The sequence below is a fragment of the Accipiter gentilis genome, chromosome 13 (assembly GCF_929443795.1).
Source record: "Accipiter gentilis chromosome 13, bAccGen1.1, whole genome shotgun sequence".
NCBI lineage: Eukaryota > Metazoa > Chordata > Aves > Accipitriformes > Accipitridae > Astur > Astur gentilis.
The window spans coordinates 4,652,445-4,673,148 of record NC_064892.1 but is presented as its reverse complement, the minus strand read 5'-3'; the positions used below and the strand labels follow the sequence as shown (position 1 = coordinate 4,673,148).

Below are 20,704 nucleotides of genomic sequence, written 5' to 3'. Positions count from 1 at the left end.
ATCAGGGACAGGGCTGTTTTCTAAAATTTCTTTTTAAGGGAGGGGGACCGATGATGATGATGTGTGTTGCAATGTAGTGAGGTAGGAAATCCACATTTAACAAAACTGAAGTTTTTTGGGGACAAGGGGCATCCTGTGAAACAAGGCCACTGGGGAGAAGAGCAACTTTAACTCTTGAGCTTTACCTCTGTTTCAGTTGGCTTTTTCCTACGTTTACCGGCCATGGTAAATGTACGCTGTAGCAACTGTAACCGCAAGAGTAATCTCACCTGGGAAATACAGATAAGAAACTCCAACAGAGCGTGTAATAAGAGCACTTGCACTTGCACAGAGCAAGGCCCATCAAGTGCTCTCAGTGCCCCAAAAGGGGCTGCTAGCAGGTAATTTGACTTTTTTTGCTAAAATAAAATCATATTGTTTTGCAGAGAAGTTCATTTTCACCCCGTCTCTCTTCCACTCTTGGTGATGATGATTTTTTAAAGTGCCCACGTCGGTGACCAACAAATGGGATGGGACTTGCTAGGTGGGGGATCTGCAGACCTGGAAGCCATGGTTTTAATGACCGGTTTCTACGTCTCCTGGGATGTGGCAAAGCTGATCTGAAGAGTTCTGTGAAAATGTTTAGATAATTAAATCATAAAAGTAGCTTAGAAATGGGTTTTTCTATAGCAGGCTTCTGTATTTAGTATTACAAAGTGTCCCCTGGCCAACATTTTTCCTCCATCACACATTCATATTATCTGCCGTGGTAGGTCCGGCACCTTTGTTGTCTTTCTTCGAGCTTGCCTACCCAGCAAAGTTCATCCTTGGTAAGATAGGCTGTGACAATATGACCAACGTGCCTCTCCAAATTAACTCCCCACCATGGACACCCCCAGGTGGGATTCATCTCCTCCAAGTGTGCTCACCTCCTCAAGGCGCTTAATGAACTGCCTGAGTCAGGAGCAGGGTTATGGCCAAAAATTGCCCCTGGAGGCTGCACCCAGGGCTTTACCACATGCCCCAAATGTGCACCCATGGGAACGGCAGGACCTGCCCTACCAGCTCAGTAGGGTGAGGGCTTTGTCCCTTTCAAGGTAGCACTGTGCAAAGGCTTATCGCTTGCTAAGGGAAACTCAGTGGCTAGAGGTGTGCTGAGCCTGAAGAGGCTCTTGGGCACTAAATTTACCATTTTTAGTTTACTGACCTTACCAAGGAGATGATTTTGGAGGGCTGCTGCTGAGTTAGGGATTGGTATGCCCGTTGCCATGTAATAAAAATACCCTTCAGCTGCCAATGTGGAAGATTGGAATGAATTGACAACTGTCATCTTTTTATCATTAGTTTCACATATTTAGTATGTCCTTTAAGCCCGGCTTCCTAAAATCTCAGCTTTAATTTTTTTTTTTTACTTTTAAAGAAAATTTCTGTCTTTGACTGTTGCAAGGAAAAGCTTGAAAATACGAAGCCAGGGACACAAGAACCAGAAAATAGTATTTCATTGTGCACTTTAAAAATGTTGCCATTTTTAATGCATCATGTTGTTCATGATTTTTTGAATTCTTGGTAGGTGTTGTTAGCAAACAAAAAACAAATAGGTTTTTTTTCAAGAGATGTATGGACTAATGGGCAGATGCAGGATAAATACTGAAGAAAACGTAGGTGTTTCATTGTCATCTGTACAAAAGCAGTAATAATATTAATTCTTGTAATATACTAAAAAAGACAGAAGAAAAAGGAAATTTTGTTATTGGAGAATAAAGCTTTGCCAGGTGTTTATTTGCTGGAGGTCAAGAAGGTTCTGCAGTCTGCATAAGGTTGTTTAATCCCACCACTGCTACTCGTTTTGTATGTTTTAACTTTGGGTAATTGAACAGGGACATAGTTAAAGGCATGAAAATCTAGAAGTCAGGATTTAGGGGCATTCCCTGCTATCTTTTGAAATTAATAAAATAAGATCTGGCTTTCAGCTGATTTCATTCTCAAAGGAAATAGGGCTGGACTTATTACTGGTACTACCACAACTGTCATAGAAAGATTCCTACGTTTTGCTAGCACTGAGTAGTGATAGCAGCAGAGAAAATTCATTTGATCTTATATAATGTTTTCATGGTTAATAAGATTTACATATGACATTTTTGTATGATTAAAAGTACTGGAATTTCATTGCAGTAGGCATTAACTCCTGTGATTGAAGTTAAGGGAGATTTTTTGGTTTTATAGCTAATCAAGAGTTTAACTGCCTCTGGGGCACTTTAAGAAAATGTTATACTGTACTTAACGAACATTATACTACAAATAAGAGTGATATTCCTGTAATTAAAACAGTCTGGATATTGCTTAATGAATGTTTTTCTTATCTTAATGTATAGGCAGTAAGGATTCATGTAGTTGCCTTTATTAACTTGTGGAGTTAGTTAAAAAGCTGGTTAAAACAGTAAGTCCATATCAGGTCAATATAAAATGCTTATGTAGGGATTTCATTGCTCTTATAAATCTGACTAGTTAAAAAATAAACACAGATGCTTGTTTGTGCCATCCTGAGCCATACTGCAGGGTAGTATTTCTGCCTGTAGACATTTCTAAAGTTAAGTGTTGCCTGGAGCGCTGCGGGATTTGCAGGCATTCTTCTTTATCGTCCGTTTAGGAAATATTTTAAAATTTCCACCAGGCTTGTGTTCAAAAGCAGAGAGCGGTTGGTTTTCAATTGGTGTAGCTACACTTGCTGTTGATCTAATAGCATTGTGCATTCGTTCTTTTTTCTGTCATATTGCATCAGCTTTGATTTAATTACAACATTTTCTTTTTTTGATGTAATTGTAGTGCATTTTAGTTTTACAGTTCTGTTCTTCAGCAGTTTCATATTTACTAATTGCTTGCTAAATTGTTCTTCACTGCTCAGTTATTTGGCACAGAAACCATTCTGAATAAGTTCAGTTTAATACAAAATAATTCTTCTACATAATAATTCTTCTACATAATAATTCTTCTAGAAAATAATGCTTGGCTAAATATAAATCATATCTTTGCTTTTAATCTTATTCTGAAAATATCATGCAGGGGTTTTTTTCCCCAGCTGAGATCAAGCATCTCTATATTGTTTAAAAGATATTCACCAGCTGGATTGCATCTGCATACATCTAAGTCTCAATTTTGCACAAGTCTCTGTGCCAAAACCTGAAAATAGCAGGTTGGCCCATGTATAGCCTAAGAACACATGGAAATGGAACAGTTTCATAATCCAAAATTAATCCCCAGTCCTGCAGGCACTTAAGCACATGGTTAATTTTAAGTGTTTGACTAGTCCTTTTGATTTCTCTGGGCTAAGCACATGCCTGAGTGCGTTTACAGGAGCAATCTCAAAGTGCAGAGAAGACTGCAATATTGTTTTGTTTTTCCTAAGTAGTAAAAATGTCTGTGCTTTATTGAGTAGTGTAATTTACATACATTTCTAAGTACAGGAATCGTCGAGCTGTTTGTGCTTTGGCTAAGTGTAGACTGCTGTAAATTGCAAATCAAGATGAAATATGGCCTATTCAGTGAAAAATTCTCAGAAACATGAAGGGAACCTCAGTTTGTAAAATATCCCCACCACAACCAAAATTACAAAGATGACAATTTGTCATAAAAAAATCAGAAATTCTGAAAGACCAAAAGTGGGTGTCACATTTCGTCTTTCTTCTGACTTCTGCAGCACCAGTGTATTGACACTCGATTCATTTCCTTCTGCTAAATATTCTCAGGCATGTCTTGAGTGTAATTTTATTTTAACTCAGATGTAAATCAGAATGGATTTTAAGGACTGTACTGTTTTCCTTTTCTCTCACACTGCAGATACGGGTATCTAACCTGCATAGGCTCTGGTGAACATAGTGGCTCTGTGTTACAGCAAGGTCATTTAACAGGCGGGAATGGCACTTTATTGATTCTGACTTTATCAAGTGCCTGTTTCTTATTTTACATATAACTCGTTAGCAGCCTGCTCCTAAACTGCTCGGGAGGCTTTGGCTGTTTGGGACTCGGATTGTAATCACAGTAATTAGCGCTGAATTTTCAAATCCTGGTCTTGATCTTGACCTTGCAGCATTTAGCCATCGTGCACACAGCTGGACCGGTGGTGGGAGCTGCAAGAGCTCAGTGGTGGGGATGCTCCCCGTATCCTGGCATGGGCACCAGCTCGGAGGGAAGAGAAGGGAGCGGGGAAGAAAAGAGGGGAAAAGCATGTTCAGTGAGAAAACAAATTCTGTCCAAACATTGTTACTAATTTTTGCATATGGGCACATAGAGATGTGGGTGGGTGCAGAGTCGGTGTGTGTGGAAACATTGGGGCAGAATGAGTAGGAAGGGAAGAGCCCGACGGTGAGCCGGAGGGGGGAATTGGAAGAGGCAAGAGTGGTTTTGCAGTGATGAAAAGAATCTCCTCAAAGTTCAGCTTTTCTGCAGAGGCCACCAACACGGCTCTGACTCCATAAAAGTGCAACCATTACAGATTTGTGGATTTTATATATTCACTTCCTAAGAGTTTGGCATGGAATGCTCCAGGACAGCTTGTTGGTGACATGTGCCTGATCCTCCTCCTGAACTGGAAGATGCTTGACCCCAGAAGCCATGCTTTTTCCTTTGTGTTGCACAGCCCTGAGCACACTTGCTGCATATTGGTTTGTACACAGCAATGATAAAGCAGATCATACATTGATGTCAGACATCCAAAGTAATTTCTCCTTACTTCTCAATGCACATCTTTAAAAAAGGCTCATTTTATGTGTAGTCATTTATAAACCTCTCAATATGCTATTGAATCTTTATCTTTATTGTGGGATGTTTTTGTTATTTAAAATGTGTTGTAATTTTCTGTTGCAGCTGCTAGTTGCAGTTCTGTAAAATATGTGTAATGCAAGAGCTTCTGTTGGGAAAACGTATAGCTGGACAAAATTTTACAGTCTCTTTACAGTGTTGTAGATTTGAAAAATGCAACGTAGAATCATCATTAGTTAGATACATTGAAGTGCTTAAAATTTACTTATAGAAATTAAAACTTCAAAACTGTTTATGTTTAGTGTTTATGTTTATTTGTATGTCTTTATATTTAGCAAAACAGGGAAATTAATTGTTATCTGAACTACACCTTCCTTTGGTTAATGTGGCAAAGCGAATGTGACACAGACAAACAGAGTGCTTTTCCATTGCCCTGCAGTGATGTGGGTTTGATGAAGCAGCAGAAAGCATCCCAAGGAGCCAGAAACTTTGCTAATGGTAAAAGCAAAGCGAGGCGCAGCTCAGCTTGGGAATACTTTATGGCCATGACAAGTTATTCAGAGTTATCCACACCGTAAGGAAGGGAGCAAACTCTCGACTGTATGTCACGTATGTTAAAGCTCCCCAAGACAGGACACCAATTAACCTTGGATGATAGCAAACACACACACACAGGCTGCCCGAAAGAAGCAGCCTGTTGCCATTAGTAAGAAGCAGCAGCCCTTGTCACCCTGAGCCATTATTTAAATCTCCTTAAAAATTCCCATATTAAGCCAAAGAACCGTAGCGCTCTCCTCTTCCTCACAAACAGACTATTTTTGCTGCTGTGAAAATAGGAGACGTTAGTAACATGAGAAGCCGGTGGTCCTTTTATTTTTATCCTGGCTGTCTACTTTGGCCATTTTGAACCGAGAAAAAAAAAAAAAAAACCCTGATCTTCAGTCAAAGCAATTCAAGGCACGGTGAAGCTCGGAGTGAACCAAAACAACAGGGTCAAATGTAGTTGAAAGAACATGGTGGGGTAAATAAAAGGTCTTTTTTTTTTTTTTTACTTTTAGTGCTGGTGGGAGGAGAAAGTTTGGTTAACTATTTAACCTATGATAGCCTTTTATCATTTTATGGCTTAGAGGTCCGTGATTTTAAGCCTTTGTCAGTAAGTTCCTGGTTTGTATTCAATCTTTTCTCTGGTGTCCAGTTATATAACTTGCATCTATTTACTGGAGATAGGAAAAAATTATAAATAGCAGCTGAAGATACATATTTTTCCTAAAATGACTTGCCAGCAACTTTGGATTTGGTTCTCAGTTTCCATTTAGACCCTAAACTGCTTTCTTCTGCTCATGCTTCTCTGCATCACGATTTTTTTTATCAGCAGGGCTCTCCTTCCCCATTTGGCTCACCTCTCTATTTTTTGGCTATAATGCGATGTGTCCTATCAGTTGGAGCAAGCACTTGCTAAAGGTCACTTGGAAGCTCCCTTTTCATTTCTCCCTGCTACAGTTTTTCCAGCAGGCAACCGCTCTCAGGGGAGCAACCCCCTCCAATCTGTCCCTTTTGATATCCAAAGCTGGTTGTTACGGGGGTTAAATTTCTTAATTCGCCGAGTTTTTGTAAGCGCTTCCTCAGCCCACCGCGCTCAGTCCCCACGGCTGGGTGCAGACTGCTTGTCTCCCTAAGGATGCTGTGAAAGTGTTAGAGTTCTTTCTTTCACCCTCTTCAAACTTGAGGGACAGGGGCTGATTTTATACCCGTATAACTCCCATCAGCTTCAGGGGAATTGATCTCCCCGTTACATCGGTGTGAGATCGTATCATCAGCCTTACTGGGGGAGTTTAAAATCAGACAAAGCCTCTTCCAGGGCACTGGTAAAGGAAAGCTGCTTCTCAAGAGATCTCAGACCACGAGAGCTGGTGGCTTCTGCCTGCCCTGGCGACGGGGTTAGGTTTGGGGTTTCTTAATTAGTTTTTGGAGGGTCAGGGAAGTGACCGTAGTGGGTCTGGAACAAAGGAATAAATGAAAATGTAAAGCAGAGTGTTTGATATGTTGATAACCCCCCAGTTTTAATTTTAGCATAATTGGATCAGGGTTAGTGGCAGTTGTTAGGTAAAGTACCTTCGGGAAGTTCTGGCTTTATTCAGAAGTAAATATCATAGGTCTTCTCTTTTAACCTAAGTATTTTTCTTTTTCTTTTTCTTTTTCTTTTTTTTTTTCCCCCAAAGAAGAACTTCTCAGTTTACCTCGGATTTATTTCCACTAGGAAAGCGCAAAGGTTTCAGGGACCTGTATTCTGATGGTAAAGCTTGTGACATGAGCTTTTGTTTTCCATGCAAGGAAACGTTAGCATTTTTTCACATGTTAACTTTTTAACAATTGCGAGGAATTTATTTTCCTTGAAAACTGCCATCCTTTTCTTTTTCCTCCTCTTTTCTCTCTTCTTGATATTTTTATTTCCCTTTTATATGGAGACTTGTAGATTTTGTCACTTCAAACGTTAGCTGTTCCTCCTCTTTTCTTTCGCTTTACAATACACACTAGGAGATTTTTTTTTTTTTGCATATTCCTCCCCTTTCTCTGTGAGATATTGTAGTTGACCAAATTTAAAACACTACAGTATTTAGCATCCCCGCAGTGCCATTTTAAGTATTTGGACCTGGAAAATGCCCCAAGCAATAACTACCTGAATTGCTTTTAATTACACAATATAGCTGCATCATTTTACTTCAGATTCTTTTTGATTGATGCTGTAAGGCAATTGTAACCATGGATGATGGGATTAAGTGCCTCTTGAAGTGACTTTAGCTTCTTGTGGGAACAAAGGGAAAGAAGAGAACACTTAGTCCCTTTTTGAGTGAACAGCCTTTTTTCACTTGCTATATAAAGAAATACAATTAACAAACATTATCCCCAGAGGTGAATTGAAATGTACATGCGGACAATAACCGCTCTTGACTGCAATTAGACATATATGATCCGAGGTATTTTGGCCATTCATTAGTGCTAATTGTTTGAGAAACAAGCCCACAGTACAAATGATTAAAATGTTAGTGCCATAACCAGGATTATTAGCATGTGTGATAAAATGCATGCGCCGCAGCTGTACCAATAAAACTCTCTGGCGAGTTGCTTTGATTCGACAAATACTCAGCCCGGCTGTGAGCCCTTCGTATTTGCACAGGGCCTGCTGATGTTTATAACAAACAACTTATATCTCCTTTTCTTAATTAGAAAGAATTACTATGCAAATTGCAGGGCTTTGTAATTTCATAGAAGTTTCCTTTGTCTTTGGTAGATTATTTGTGTATGATTGTAAGCTACTCTCTAGTAAATTTGACATAGGAAAACCATTATGTTTACTCTGGGGTTTTTTTTGCACACATCGGGTAAATAATTTGTAGATTTTGCTGCATTAGCTGGGTTGTGTTCAGTGGGGTCTTAGGTCTTGGGTCGCTTCTGTCGTTCTGCTGCAGCACTGCAGATATACGGGACTGTGGTTAGTATGCAGTTAGTTATGTGCATACAGGTCAGAAATATGCATTGTGGAAATTATCCAGCTTTTTTAATCGTTTTAGTCAAATGCCTAAAAATGGTCCTCGGAAACACTTTGCCAACACTGTGCCAAAGATTGTAGAAGGAGAGATTTGGCCTATAGAGCAACGGGTATTTTTCCATGCATTAGGCAGATCACGGTGTAGTGTCTCTTCCAGGGCTGATTTGATCTAGCAAATAAACAGGGAACAGAGGCACGGGTTAAAGTCCTGATCCTGAAAATCACTTGTGGGAGTACTTTATTTTGTGAGCTATAGGTTGTTGGCTCCGATGAGAAGTGCACAGGTGTCTGCAGTTAAGTATATGTGTGAGTATGAGCAACGCTGGAATGTGAAAATGCAGTTTACAGCAGGGAAGTGTGTATAATTTGGGGTCATTTCACTGGTTGCAGTCATACTGTATGGCTGCCATTGTGAAGTGCAATGTCTCTTAGTAATCAGAAAGGTTTTGTTTTCTCCTTCCTGAGGATGAACTATTTGCTCTTGGGTGAAACGGTTCTCAGAGGATCACACGTAACTTTAACTTGCCAGCTACCTTTACATATTTGATGAAGACTTTAGTAGAGTGTTATGTTTGCTGAAGAAATTTAGTTTCATTTCCAAGACCCAAGAGCATTCAGCGTGCTGCTAGATGCTATGAATGAAAATATGCTGCTGTAAAACAATTTAATGAGCATTACCCAATAGCCTAGTCCTTGTTTTAACTTACAGTGCTTAAAGGAAGAAACATTGTCTTAGCAAATTCACTTGGATTATGTCCATGTGTTTAGTTTAAAGCATAGTCAAGCTTAGTTTGAATCATTACAATACTTGCAGTCAGGAAACATATGTAAGATTTTCTTCCTCTGAGATTGCAGTGCTATGTGGGTTTTTTTGTCCTAAAAAAGTAACTGCTGGGGATGTTTTCATTTTATCAAAATAACAGAAGTTGAGATAATCAGGATAGTGTTTCCTTCCAGAGTAGCTAACTGCTCATATGCATAGCACCCTGGGCCTTGCCACTGTTTTAAAAAAGACTATAGGCAGATGGATTTCTTAGCAAATCTGCTTCTTCCTCTATGTTTCATTTTATTGTAGAGCATAAAATATGACTATGCAAGGAAGATGCACGGTGAGAACAGACAATGATTTTTTAAGAATATATGTCAAAATAATAGCATATGAAAACATTTACTGCAGTCACACCTAAGCATACTTGTTGAAAACTCTTATTTTACATGTGTATTTCTAGAGCTCTTAGTTTTGAAAGGAGAAGAATGCTGTGTTGGTCCACTGACACCGGTTCCTCCCATACATTATTTTTTTTTTTGATGGCCATACCTCTTGAAAAAAATTATTGCTTCTTCAACTTGCTAAAATGTTCCATAAGACTAATAATTTGACACATTGACAGTATATTTTTATAATAATCTGTGTCCTGAGAAACCTGTGTTTTGGGCCCATGTGGCTACAAAGTTGATTAGCTGAGGAGGAAATACCAATAGCCACTGGGCGAAAGTATTTCTAACATTAAGCCTGTTAGGTGATGATATTTTAATGGATAAAATTTACCATTTCTTCGGAGTCAGGCAGTCTGATGGGGAAGCCATACTGCTCCCCCATCTAAACAAATGTTCATAGACCTCAGTGGTGACACCTGACTAAACCTGGTTTGGGGGTAAGGATGGCTTTACCTACACGATACTACATGCCGTTGTGCGTGGTATGCAGAGCAGAGCCGCCTTTGTGGTCCTTGCAGCAGTGAGAGGGAAACCGGCTGGTCCAACAGCCCTTGGTTCAATGACAGCCCAGAAGAAATCCTAGGAAACCTGTGTGACAGGAGATGCACCTCATCTCAGTGTGCTCTGAGATTATGGTGTTAGCCACGTCTATCAGGTTTCTGGCGGGTTGGAGGGTTGGTGAGAAACAGTCATTAAGGGTGCTTCAGGGACTGCTTGGCTCTAGGCTAGAGTTAACTATTAATGGGCTGAGCTCTTTGACTCCTTTGTGCCTTTGGGAACTACGGGGTTGAAGCCATCAGAGAAAGAGAATAGAAACTAATCACTTTTGTCCCCTCATATATGTTTAGTGAAGGAGTGCAGACTTCTTTACTGACCTCTGTGTCACACTGAAAAAAAGACCCTCCTCTTTCCATTTGAGATAAACCACTCTTCCACCTCCTCCTTGCTCTCCCAAAGTGCACTACTGCAAGAAAATGGGATTAAGTGGATTTAACCAGTAGCCACTTGAGTTGCCACAAGTTGTGTTACCATCCCCACTTCAACACGAGGGGGGGGACGTGAAGTGGTTCGTGAGAGAGGGGCAAAGAGGGTACTTAGGAGAGACTCAGTGGATCTCAGTTGCATGTCTCCAGGTGTTGTCAGGACCTCCACCACCTAAGTCTTGAAGCTGTTGCTGTTAGAGATAAAGATTTATTAACAAGGGTAGCACTGGCACTTGTAAGAAAAAGGGGTGTCGTTTCTGTTTAACAGCAAAACTGCCTCATTTCTTAGGCTGAATTAAGCATTACCAGGCATATTACAAAGAAGAGTCTGGCAGCGCGGGGTTTTGTGGGCTCATAAAGTGGGTCCACCCAGAACGTGCAGAGACACAGCAGAGGAGATGGTGAAATAGTTGTCCTTTTCGATTTATTTTACTGAGATAAAATGTGATAGAGGCTTTCTTCATATTTTTAACCCAAGGCTTATATTCCACTTTTAGGGTGCACACTTGAGGGGAAGAGAGGGTTCTTCAACGGGGTTAGCTTAGAAAGGCAAGTATCTTAGTGGCCTGTCAGCGACACACCACATCAGTTCTGATTTCGATTCACTGAACTCATTTCCAAGTGTTTGCGAGTGTTAGTCATGTTCACTTTGAAGAAAACCCACATGCACATATAGCTGTGTGTCATCCAAGTGCAGCAACTTGGGAAGCATTATTATGAAGGGCATAGGAAAATGCATGGGTCCCTGACATGATGCGATAATGACATGTTCAGCATGGTGCTAGAAAAGCTTTCCTTTATTCAAAGTGCTGAATAATATACATGATAATGCATAATGGTGTTATATGGTAGGATTATTTTGTGGCATAAGTGACTTGTGCTCCGAGTATGAAGGCAAATTGTATTATTTTGTCCTCATTTTTGATGTAGCAGAATAGGGCTCGGGGGTACAGCGTGAAATGGGGAGGAACAGGAGCAGGCAAGGGGTTGGTTTTTTTTTGGAAGGCCATGAAACACAGTGGCACCCTCTGCAATTTATTTCTCTGTGCTTGTAATAATGGAGCAAAGCAAGCTCCCTACCGCGCTCAAGGGCAGCCTCCCCCAGCAGCCCCACTGCCTCCAAGTGCACCAACCCAGCTTGCGCTCGGGGTGGGTTAGCTGGTCCCTCACCGCGATCACCAGCACGGGGTGGAGACCACCACAAACCCGATGCCTACGGGCCATACGGATGCCATCCACTCGAGCCACTGAGAAGTGTGGTACACAAAGCATTTATAAATTTTAAAAGGCACCGCAGCAGACAACCTGCTGATGATGCTGGTGGGTTTATGAGCTTCTGTGATTGGAAGTCTGTGCTGTGGATCTGAAGGTCTGGAGGCTTCTGAGAGGACATGTTGGGATTAGTGAAGTTCCACATTACGTGGGGTTTTCGTTCTTGTTTTCCTTGTTTCCCCCTCCATCCATTTTGCTTATTTAAAATTTGCATGCAAATACGTCTGTTGATATAACGCTAAGGTTGCAAAATCAACGGCACAAACTCATGTTTGTTTTAACCAACACCCCAGCTTCATTCACAGCATGCCGTCCAGCTCCTGGAGCAAACGTGGCAGATAGCAGCCCCCTCTCTAAAGCAGTCCTGATCCATTCCCAGCACAACCTCCAGTCTATGGAGGAGTCCTATGACAGGGGAAAAACCAATCCCCCCCCCCCCCCCCTTCTGTATTTCATACTTGCTGTAGCACACAGAATGGGCAGCGTAATTAAGGCTGAATGGATAACCTCAGCCGTGGCAGTTCTTCAGTTCTGAGTATTTAAGTTTGCAAGTTCTGTTGAACATAGTCGTTTTGGAGTTTCATACTGTAATTAATTGTAATACTGATATCTCCCTACCTTGAGTCTTCCGAAGGAAAAAAAAACCAACATAAATAACCCCAAATCAGGCACTATCTAGGTAGGAACATTCCTCTTTTAAATATAGTCAATTATTCTTTACAGCATTGTAGCTAAGAGTCTAATTTCAACAATATCCTTTACAGGGTGGATTCTCCTCTTCCAGCTGGTGTTCCTAAGCTTAGTTATCACTTTGCATCATCTCATAAGTACGTTCCCAGGCGAGCTGTGCTGTATGTACCTGCAGATGATGAAAAGAAGATACGAAAAATCCCGTCACTAAATGTGGATTGTGCGGTGCTGGACTGTGAAGATGGCGTGGCTCTGAACAGAAAGGTAATTTAAAATTATCTGTGTGATATAATCAGTGCTAAAGAGAACTTGTGGAAAGACATTGCCTTTGCCTTGAGGAAGTGACAACCAGAGAGACAAAGATAAATCTTAAGATAAACAAAATAGTGTAACAGTGATAGGCTTTGTGAAGGCGTTGGGAAAATCTGCTTACCCAGAACTGAAAGAGATCCCGTGTGAGTAAGTGGGGAGGGAGTTCTGAAGGAATATGGAGCTGGCCGTAAGCTCTCATCACAGAAGAGTGGGAGATACTATTATTGCTGCATATTTCTTAGGGAAGGGGAAGAAATGGTCTGTGCGAAGAGAAGCAGGAAAGAAAGAGTTTTATTGGAATCACCAGGTGGGGGGTTTGTTGTTGAAACGAAAGTATCTTCAGATTGTGTGGAAAACAGCATTTGGAAGAAATGCTGTTAGGGGTGTTTCTGAAGGAAGGAGAAGTTAGAACATGAGTGTACCAGGGTTTGGAGGGCAGTTCAGATTGAAGGAGCTGCAAGAAAGCAGGGCTGGAGAGCAGAGCGGGAGATAGATGTAGATGTGTCAAGTACCAGTGCCAAGTTTTCGTTGACATTGAATTGTGAAAGAAGAGAGAATGATCTAGCATGCATTCAGTTTTGTTTGCAAGCAAAATTTTTAAATATATGAATATAACAATTTTAAAATGTTTTACATCTCAGAATCATAGAATCATTTAGGTTGGAAAAGACCTTTAAGATTCAGTCCAACCATAAACCTAACACTGCCCAGTCCACCATCTTAAACAATAATTATGAGAAACTGGTGTAAATGTTTCCTAGTGAAAGCTATTTCTCAACAGGAATGTAAGTTTGCCATCATATAACTTTCATATTTGTCAGTTTTCCTATCCATGTTACAGTGCTTCAACTACAGCAAACACTGTTTAGGGTTTCAGTATGAATGTGTTGTCCAGGAAGTTATGAAAATAGGCTTGAAAATTTTCCCGTGTCATCTCAAAAACGTGGACAAAATTTTATTCTTTTCTGTTTCTTGGGGGTTAATACTTTCCAGAAGGACTCTCTTGGATAGTGCCCTCTTTAATCTTCAGCTCTTTACATGTATATTGGAAAGAAAAAAGTTTACAAAGTTTGTATATATCTATTTTAGATCTGAAAAGTGAAAATAGCATTGCTGAACGTTCACGTGTACTGCTGAAGACAGTTGGAAAACATTTTCCAGTTGCTAAAATTCTGTGTGGAAGACTAAGATCATACCTGCTGTCACAGTGAATTAGTATTTTTTAGGTCATATCTGGGAGGCTGCTGCTGTAAGATGACGCAAGACGCAATTGGGTATTAAACTGTAGTATTTTTAGGTGCAGCTTAATTATATCAAACAAATAATTTATAGCTGAAGCATCTATTTGTAATAGAGGATGACAGCAAAACAAAATTTGATGATCAAGGTGACAAAGTTGATAGTAGTAATTTCTAAAGGGTAGTAAAATTCTAGCTCTGTTGAAGTCAAGGGGAGTTATGCCACTGGGTAAAATATTTCAAAGAAATCAGGGGGAAAATCTGTAATAGGAACTTGAGACGACAGATGAGCCCCTGACTGACCTTAAATGCAAAAAGGAAGCAGTCAGGAGTTAGAAGTGGGGACAGGCTACCAAAGAGCAACATGGGCGTGTGGTCAGGGCATGTAAGGGCAGAACGAGGAAGGTCAAAGTTTGGCTGGAATCTGAACTGGTGAGGGGTGAGCAGGACAACAAGAATGGCTACTACGAGTGCTTCAGCAACAAAAATTGGAAGGAAAACCAGGGAAAGCGTGGTCCCACTGCTCCCTGAAGCCTTACTGTCCGAGTCTGCTCTCAGGCCTCTGAGGTCATCTCCTAGGAGCAAAACTTGGGAGAGGGAGGTAGCAGCCACAGTAGGGGAGGCTAAAGTTCGGGTCTATCTAAATAAGATGGTCCGTGTGACCAGACAGGACGCGCCAGGGTACAGCTGATATGCTGGAGGGCATAGCTGCTCCTCGGATGGGGATTTACGGTTGGAGGAACGACTTGACAGAAATGTAATAAAGTCCAACAAAAGTAAACACGAAGTCCCAGCGCCAGGCTGCGGTAACCCCCCGCACCAGTACAGGCTGGGGGTGTGACTCCCCGGGGGCACCTCTGCCAAAAAGGCCCTGGGTGCTGTTTTACGGCAAGCTGGACGGGGTCAGCGCGGCAGCCTCGCGGCAAAGGTGGCCGACCACCTCCCGGGCTGTGCTGGCACGGGTGCAGCCAGCAGGTCCAGGAGAGGGGTCCCTCCTCTCCACTTGGCTTTTGAGGGTCTCCTGGGGAGGGGGAGCTGTGCCCAGCTGTGGGCCCCAGGACAAGAGAGAGAGCGAGCAATGGGAGGGAGCCCGGGAAGGCCACCAAGGTGGTCACGGCGCAGGAGGAGAGGCTGAGGAGCGGGGTTTGGTCATGCTGGAGAAGAGATGGCTGAGTTGAGCCTCGATGGAGGCTTTGCTGCCTGAGGGGAGCCTTGAGGGTGGGTGGCAGAGCCAGGCTCTTCTCCGAGGAGCTCAGCACCAGGGCAAGAGCAACAGCCGCAGGTTGCACGAGCGGAGATGCTGACTGGGGAAAAGGGGAGAAAATCTTCCCCACGCAGGTGGCCAGACGCTGGAAGAGGTTTTCCAGAGCGGTGGTGCATCCTCCCTCCATGGGGGTATTGAAGCCTTGGCTGGATGAAGCCACGAGCAACCTGGTGTAGAGCAGCAGTTAGCCCTGCTTTGAGGAGGCGGATGGACGAGGTAGTCTCCTGAGGTCCCTTCCAACCTGAATTAGACCATGTGATTGCATGATCTAGTAGTAAAGTGTCGTTCAAAGTGATTGGAAGATTGAATTTCATTTTTAGATCTGCCTCAGATACTCAGGAAGACTTTGAGACTTAGGTTCTGTGAATGTGAAGCTGCAATTATTATTGCTCTTGCAGTTTAATTTATTAATGTTTCTGAGGTGTTTGGAGACTTTGTCTGAAAGATATGTCATAAACACGCATGAAGTACAGTATTCACTGGCCCATTGCAAATGGGTCATCTCAAACTGAGAAAAAATAACCACTGGGAAACACAGCAACACTGAGTCTGTCCTTTAATCATTATTCTTAAAATTAATAGTACTGATGAATTTGACTACTTATTGCTGTGTTTTGTATCACTAAAAATGCTACGTATGGATTTTCTTGAAACTGCTGCAGAAATGTTGGGTTTTGGGAAAATCAGGACCTGGTTGAAGGTTCACAGTGCCATGAGCCAAACTTACCCGTCTACAGAAGGCCTTCACTTGCATCAAATCCAAGCAGCAAGTTTGAATCACATCTTAACAAGTCTATTTTAACAAGATGCTCTGTGGATTGTATTAGGATTAAGTTATATTTGGAGAGATCAATAATCTGGAATGTCAGCAGCTCCCTTTGGTTCCTCATTTGGAGGGAAACAAGGAAGATGAACTTCCTATAACTGAAACTGATAACATTTGTAGTCTAAATTAAAAATTTTTAACTGTTTTCTATACAATATTTTCTCTTAAAGAGATTTTGGAAGATATCTTCCCCTGTGCCCTCCACCCACAATTTATGTTTTGTAATGGCTCACAGAGAGCACCAGAAGAATGGAGCCCATACCCGTACCCTAATATGCATACCATTTTGGTGTCTGCATTTCTTACCTTCAAGAGCTACAGCACTGACTGTGATTTCAGGTATCATCTGTTGACATCACCTTCTTTTCAGTCTTTTTTTCTAGTTGATATTTTGACTAAATTGAAAAAAAATCACCTTGCAGCAAGAAGTTCGCAAGGAGAAAATTCCTCAGCAAATTTTCTGAGGGAAAGAAATGGCTAAAAAGCAAAGTTATAGTATGCCGAATACTGAGCCTGCAAGTAGGGTGAAAGCTGATCCTGGTATGAGTAGGACACATGGAGCTTTTGCAACCCCTTTGGGACTGGACAGAGCTGTAGGGGGTCTTAAAAAATTCAGAATAGGGAAGATGGTAGGAAGATATCCCAGTGTTGCTGAAAATTTCAGCCTTCTTTTAATAGTTAGCTTTAGTCTTGCTGAACATATCCTACTAGTCATGCTGACTTCAAATCCTGGTTGTGGCTCCAAATGTTTTTTTTAGAGGTTCAGATGCATAGTGTCACATGGTGTGGACTGTTAGCTATGTCTCTAGGTGTCTGACTCTGTAAGATGTTGGGAATTTCTACAACAGAAATTTAGGTTTTGGCTGGGGGGAGAACTGAATACTACTAAAGGGAATTTGCAGGTGAAGAGCTCTTCCCCACTAATGTGCATGTAAAGTTTCTCCAGTGTTGCTATACATTTTAAAGAAATGACTCAGAATGGCTCGCTTGGCAATATTTTTAAGTGAACAGTTCAAATAGAAGTTCTAAAACTATAAAATTAAAAATAATAGATTGCAGTGTTGATATGTTGCAAATACATCACACTCTAGAGACTTTTTGTAAAACGGTACAAAAATAGGCTGCATCTATTTTAGTTCTTCACAGGAGAAGGCCTGAATATTCTTTCATTTTAATTGTAAAAAATAAAAAAAAAAATAAAAAAGATGGCTGCATCAATGTGCTTGACCAAGTCATATAAGCCAGTAAGCTGAATTGCATGTTATGCCATTGAGAGGTCTCTGTGTAGGAGCTGAGCTGTCTGAAGATATCTCAAGGGCTCTCAGCCAAGCCAGCACTCCCTGGTATAGCTTTCTCTGTAGAGTTGCATTACCCACTGTGCTTCCATGCCAGGTGAGCCTCTTATCAGGTGGAAAAGTTTCCTTCTCCTGATGGAGAAAGGAAGATTTCCATGCCAGTGCTTTCATTTTCCAAGGGCAGAGCAGGCTGAGATTTCATAGTTAGTTCCCGTAGGTCTTATAAGGTTACCACCCTTACAGGAGTTTTCTAGAAAAGCATTTTTTTTCAGCAGGATCCTGTCTTCAGTGCTGCTATTCTTCAGAGCATCCAGGAGGTGTTAGCTGCCAGGCCAGCCTAGCAAGAGACCAGTTGGAGCTGGTACTGTAGTGTTTATGCCTCTTTCTGAGTCCTTGACAAGAGTTTTGGAGCATTTTGATGCCTCGAAACCAGTGCTATTAGTGGCTTTATCTTCACTGAGGTCAGTAGGGTGGTTTTAAATAATTGGGATATACGGCACCTTACTCTGTAGCTGTCTTTAGTGTGCCATCAGGCCAGGCAGGGCACAGTCCCTTCTGCCAAAGATGACCTTTGTAAATTATCATCTCGGGCAAATTTTTAAGGGGCTAGGATTTGGCCTTTTCTTTCCATGGGGAATGCCAGTGTTATAATTAAGAATCAAAACAAAATCCCATGTTCCTCCTCACCTTTTTTTGTATCAGAGGTGTAAAAGCAATCCCTTGGAGTGTACACATGGCTGGGAAACGTCTGTGCGGTTCTCTGGCACAAAACACTTGAAAATAGGAAATTTTATTGTTGTTCCTCTGGCACTAAATAGATCTCATTCATCCAATAAAAGTTACTGATATCCAGGGCTGCACTGTAAAACGGCATAGGACCAATTAGGGTTTAAGCTCCTAAGTCTTTTTTTGCTGTGAATCATGATTGTATCGCTTTGTCTCTTCTAGAATGAAGTTGCTCTCTCCTCCAGCACTTGAGCGAGAGAAGCTGGGGAAGAGGAAGCCTTAGCTCTGTCCTTTCCTCATGTCCCTTCCTCAAGAGGGGAAATAGCAGCCCCTGAGCCTCTTCTGTTCTCCCTGCTCCCCTCAGCGGTGAGGGGAAGCTCGGTTGGGCTAAGAGGATGGATAGGGAAGGACCTATTTTGCTTATCCGCAGCATGGCCTCTTAGGGTCATAGCACAATTTTGTTCCTACTTAATATCTTGTAGCCACTTAAAAGATCATTGCTGTGCTGTGCCATGGAAGAAAAAAAAATCAATTCTTTTGAATCATCTGTTTTTAAAAATAGGATTAAAGCCTGACCACTTTTCAAACTGTTCCGTTATGAATAACGCATATGTAAGAGATGACTCTGGGTTCATTACAGTTAAGAGCAGATCATCCGCATACATGCTGATTTTATGGAGATTTCTCTCCATGAGAATGCCTCCTCCACCTCTCCAGTGATCTGATCCTGGGGTCAGAACAAACAGCATGCTGGCAAGAGAGCATCCTTGCCTACCATTTTTCCCCTAATCTGAGGCCTTCTGACCTTTTTATTCCTTATCACTGATGAGAAGAGGCTCTTGCATATAAAATAACACTTCAACTGAATTTGGGAGTGGAGATAAATACATAAAATGGGTCAGCGTGGTATACAAAAAAATCCTAGGCTTTCCTTATTGAAATGCATTTCCTTATTGATCTTATTGAAGGCTTTTACAGTATCAGTGGAAAAAAGCTGCAGTTGGTTTCCATAAATCTCTAGCTACTTCAATTAAAATCAACAGTTTTCCTGTATTATGTGATGATAATCTTGTTTTTTTTAATAAAGCCAAGTTGGTTAGGATTTATCAATGTCGCAGGTATTTCTCTAGGCTCATAGTGAGAACGTTAGCTAGTACTTCATAGGCACAGTTGCATGAAACATTGATAACTAGGTTATTTTACCAGGTCTTTGCTTTATTTATAACAAATTAGTACTGTACCTAATTGTATTCCTCCTACAGGGAGAAGGCTTGCTGATAAAGTGTGTAGAGAATGATTAAATGTACACAGGCGCATAGTAGGGTGACTTCTCTTCAAAAGATGCACAAAATTAAAATGGGAATGCTGCTTTCCCCAGTGGCTTGCCATTATTAAAATTCTCAGTAGCATGGGAAATTTCTTCTGTAGGAATTGGGGAGTCCAAAATCTCTCTGGTTTATTGTAGGGAAGCTGAACTGTACAGTGAAACTCTGCAAGGCCTTTTTGATCCTTGAAGAGTTCTGATGAATATACATTTTTATGAAAGTTGTAAAGTGTTTTCATTTCCTTATTAATCCCACCATGGTGGAAGAACTGCCACTCCTGAGTGGTAACTGTGACAATAAAAGTTTTTGTTCCTATTGTTTTACTCAACAAGCCAATCGTCTTCCTTACATAAAGATTTGAGGATTCATAAGGACGATCACAACATTCAGCAATTTTCTTCTTAATGAGCTCAGTAATGCCTGTGTCTCTTCGAGCAGAGCCTTTGAATTGCCAGTTATTTCTTTTCCACTGATTCAGATGTACCCAATTAAGTTTGACTTGGACATGTTCTGATATATCTATTACTGCTGACAGAACGGTGTCTAGAAACTTAGGGAAAATGTCTTGGCTCAGTATTAACAGGGATTTCAGGCAGGAATACATTAATAGACCTGGGAAAATATTTTAAAACATACAGTTAATGTTTGTATGGACTTGGAATTCAACTCTGTGTGTAGTCCACTGTCCTCAGGCTCCTCAGCACAGCTGGGTATCGACGGCTAATTGCAGGACTGGAAGTCATGTATTGCTACACATTTCTGGACCAGTTTTCAATATATTTCATCTGTTTTCATATTAGGAAGAACCTGGCTGCACAGCCGCTGCTCATCTAGCACTTAGCTTGAAGGGAGACGTTGAGTTTCAAGTGTGCTACAGAAGATCAAGCCAATATCAAAAGTTCAGTATACACGTGTAGCTTAGAAACAATCTGTTGGATCAAATTTGGGCAGACTTTTGTTTGCATGCAAAGCCATGCGTTGGGTTGGGTTGTCAAGGTTGGAATGGTACTGGGAGTGAGGAAAACATAAAGGTACTGCCCAGATTACAGTCACAGGGGTTCTCAGCGCTCAACACCATTTGCTCCAGGTCTCCTTTGCTTTTTCATTGGCCACGAGCAGGCAGAGGAACGTGATTGTATGTCCAAGTTTCTATTGTCCTGCTTATTCTTCCACATCGCAAGGGCTACATTTTGAAAACAGAGAGGCAGGCCAAACATGAGGAAACCCACAGACCCCATTAACAGGGACATGGATCAGAAAGCAGTAGGACACAC

At 41.4% G+C, this 20,704-nt stretch overlaps 1 protein-coding gene across 5 annotated transcripts in view; it reads left to right on the top strand.

The window, feature by feature from the left end:
* The window catches only part of CLYBL (citramalyl-CoA lyase), a 174,738-nt gene that overhangs the window by 78,583 nt on the left and 75,451 nt on the right, over positions 1-20,704 (top strand). For all 5 annotated transcript variants that reach the window (XR_007508029.1, XR_007508028.1, XM_049816090.1 and 2 more), the window contains exon 2: positions 12,519-12,708. Coding sequence is in view for 3 of the 5 variants with exons in the window: in XM_049816090.1 (XP_049672047.1) it covers positions 12,519-12,708 (190 nt within the window). In the remaining 2 variants the exon portion in view is untranslated. The remainder of the gene's footprint in view (positions 1-12,518; positions 12,709-20,704) is intronic.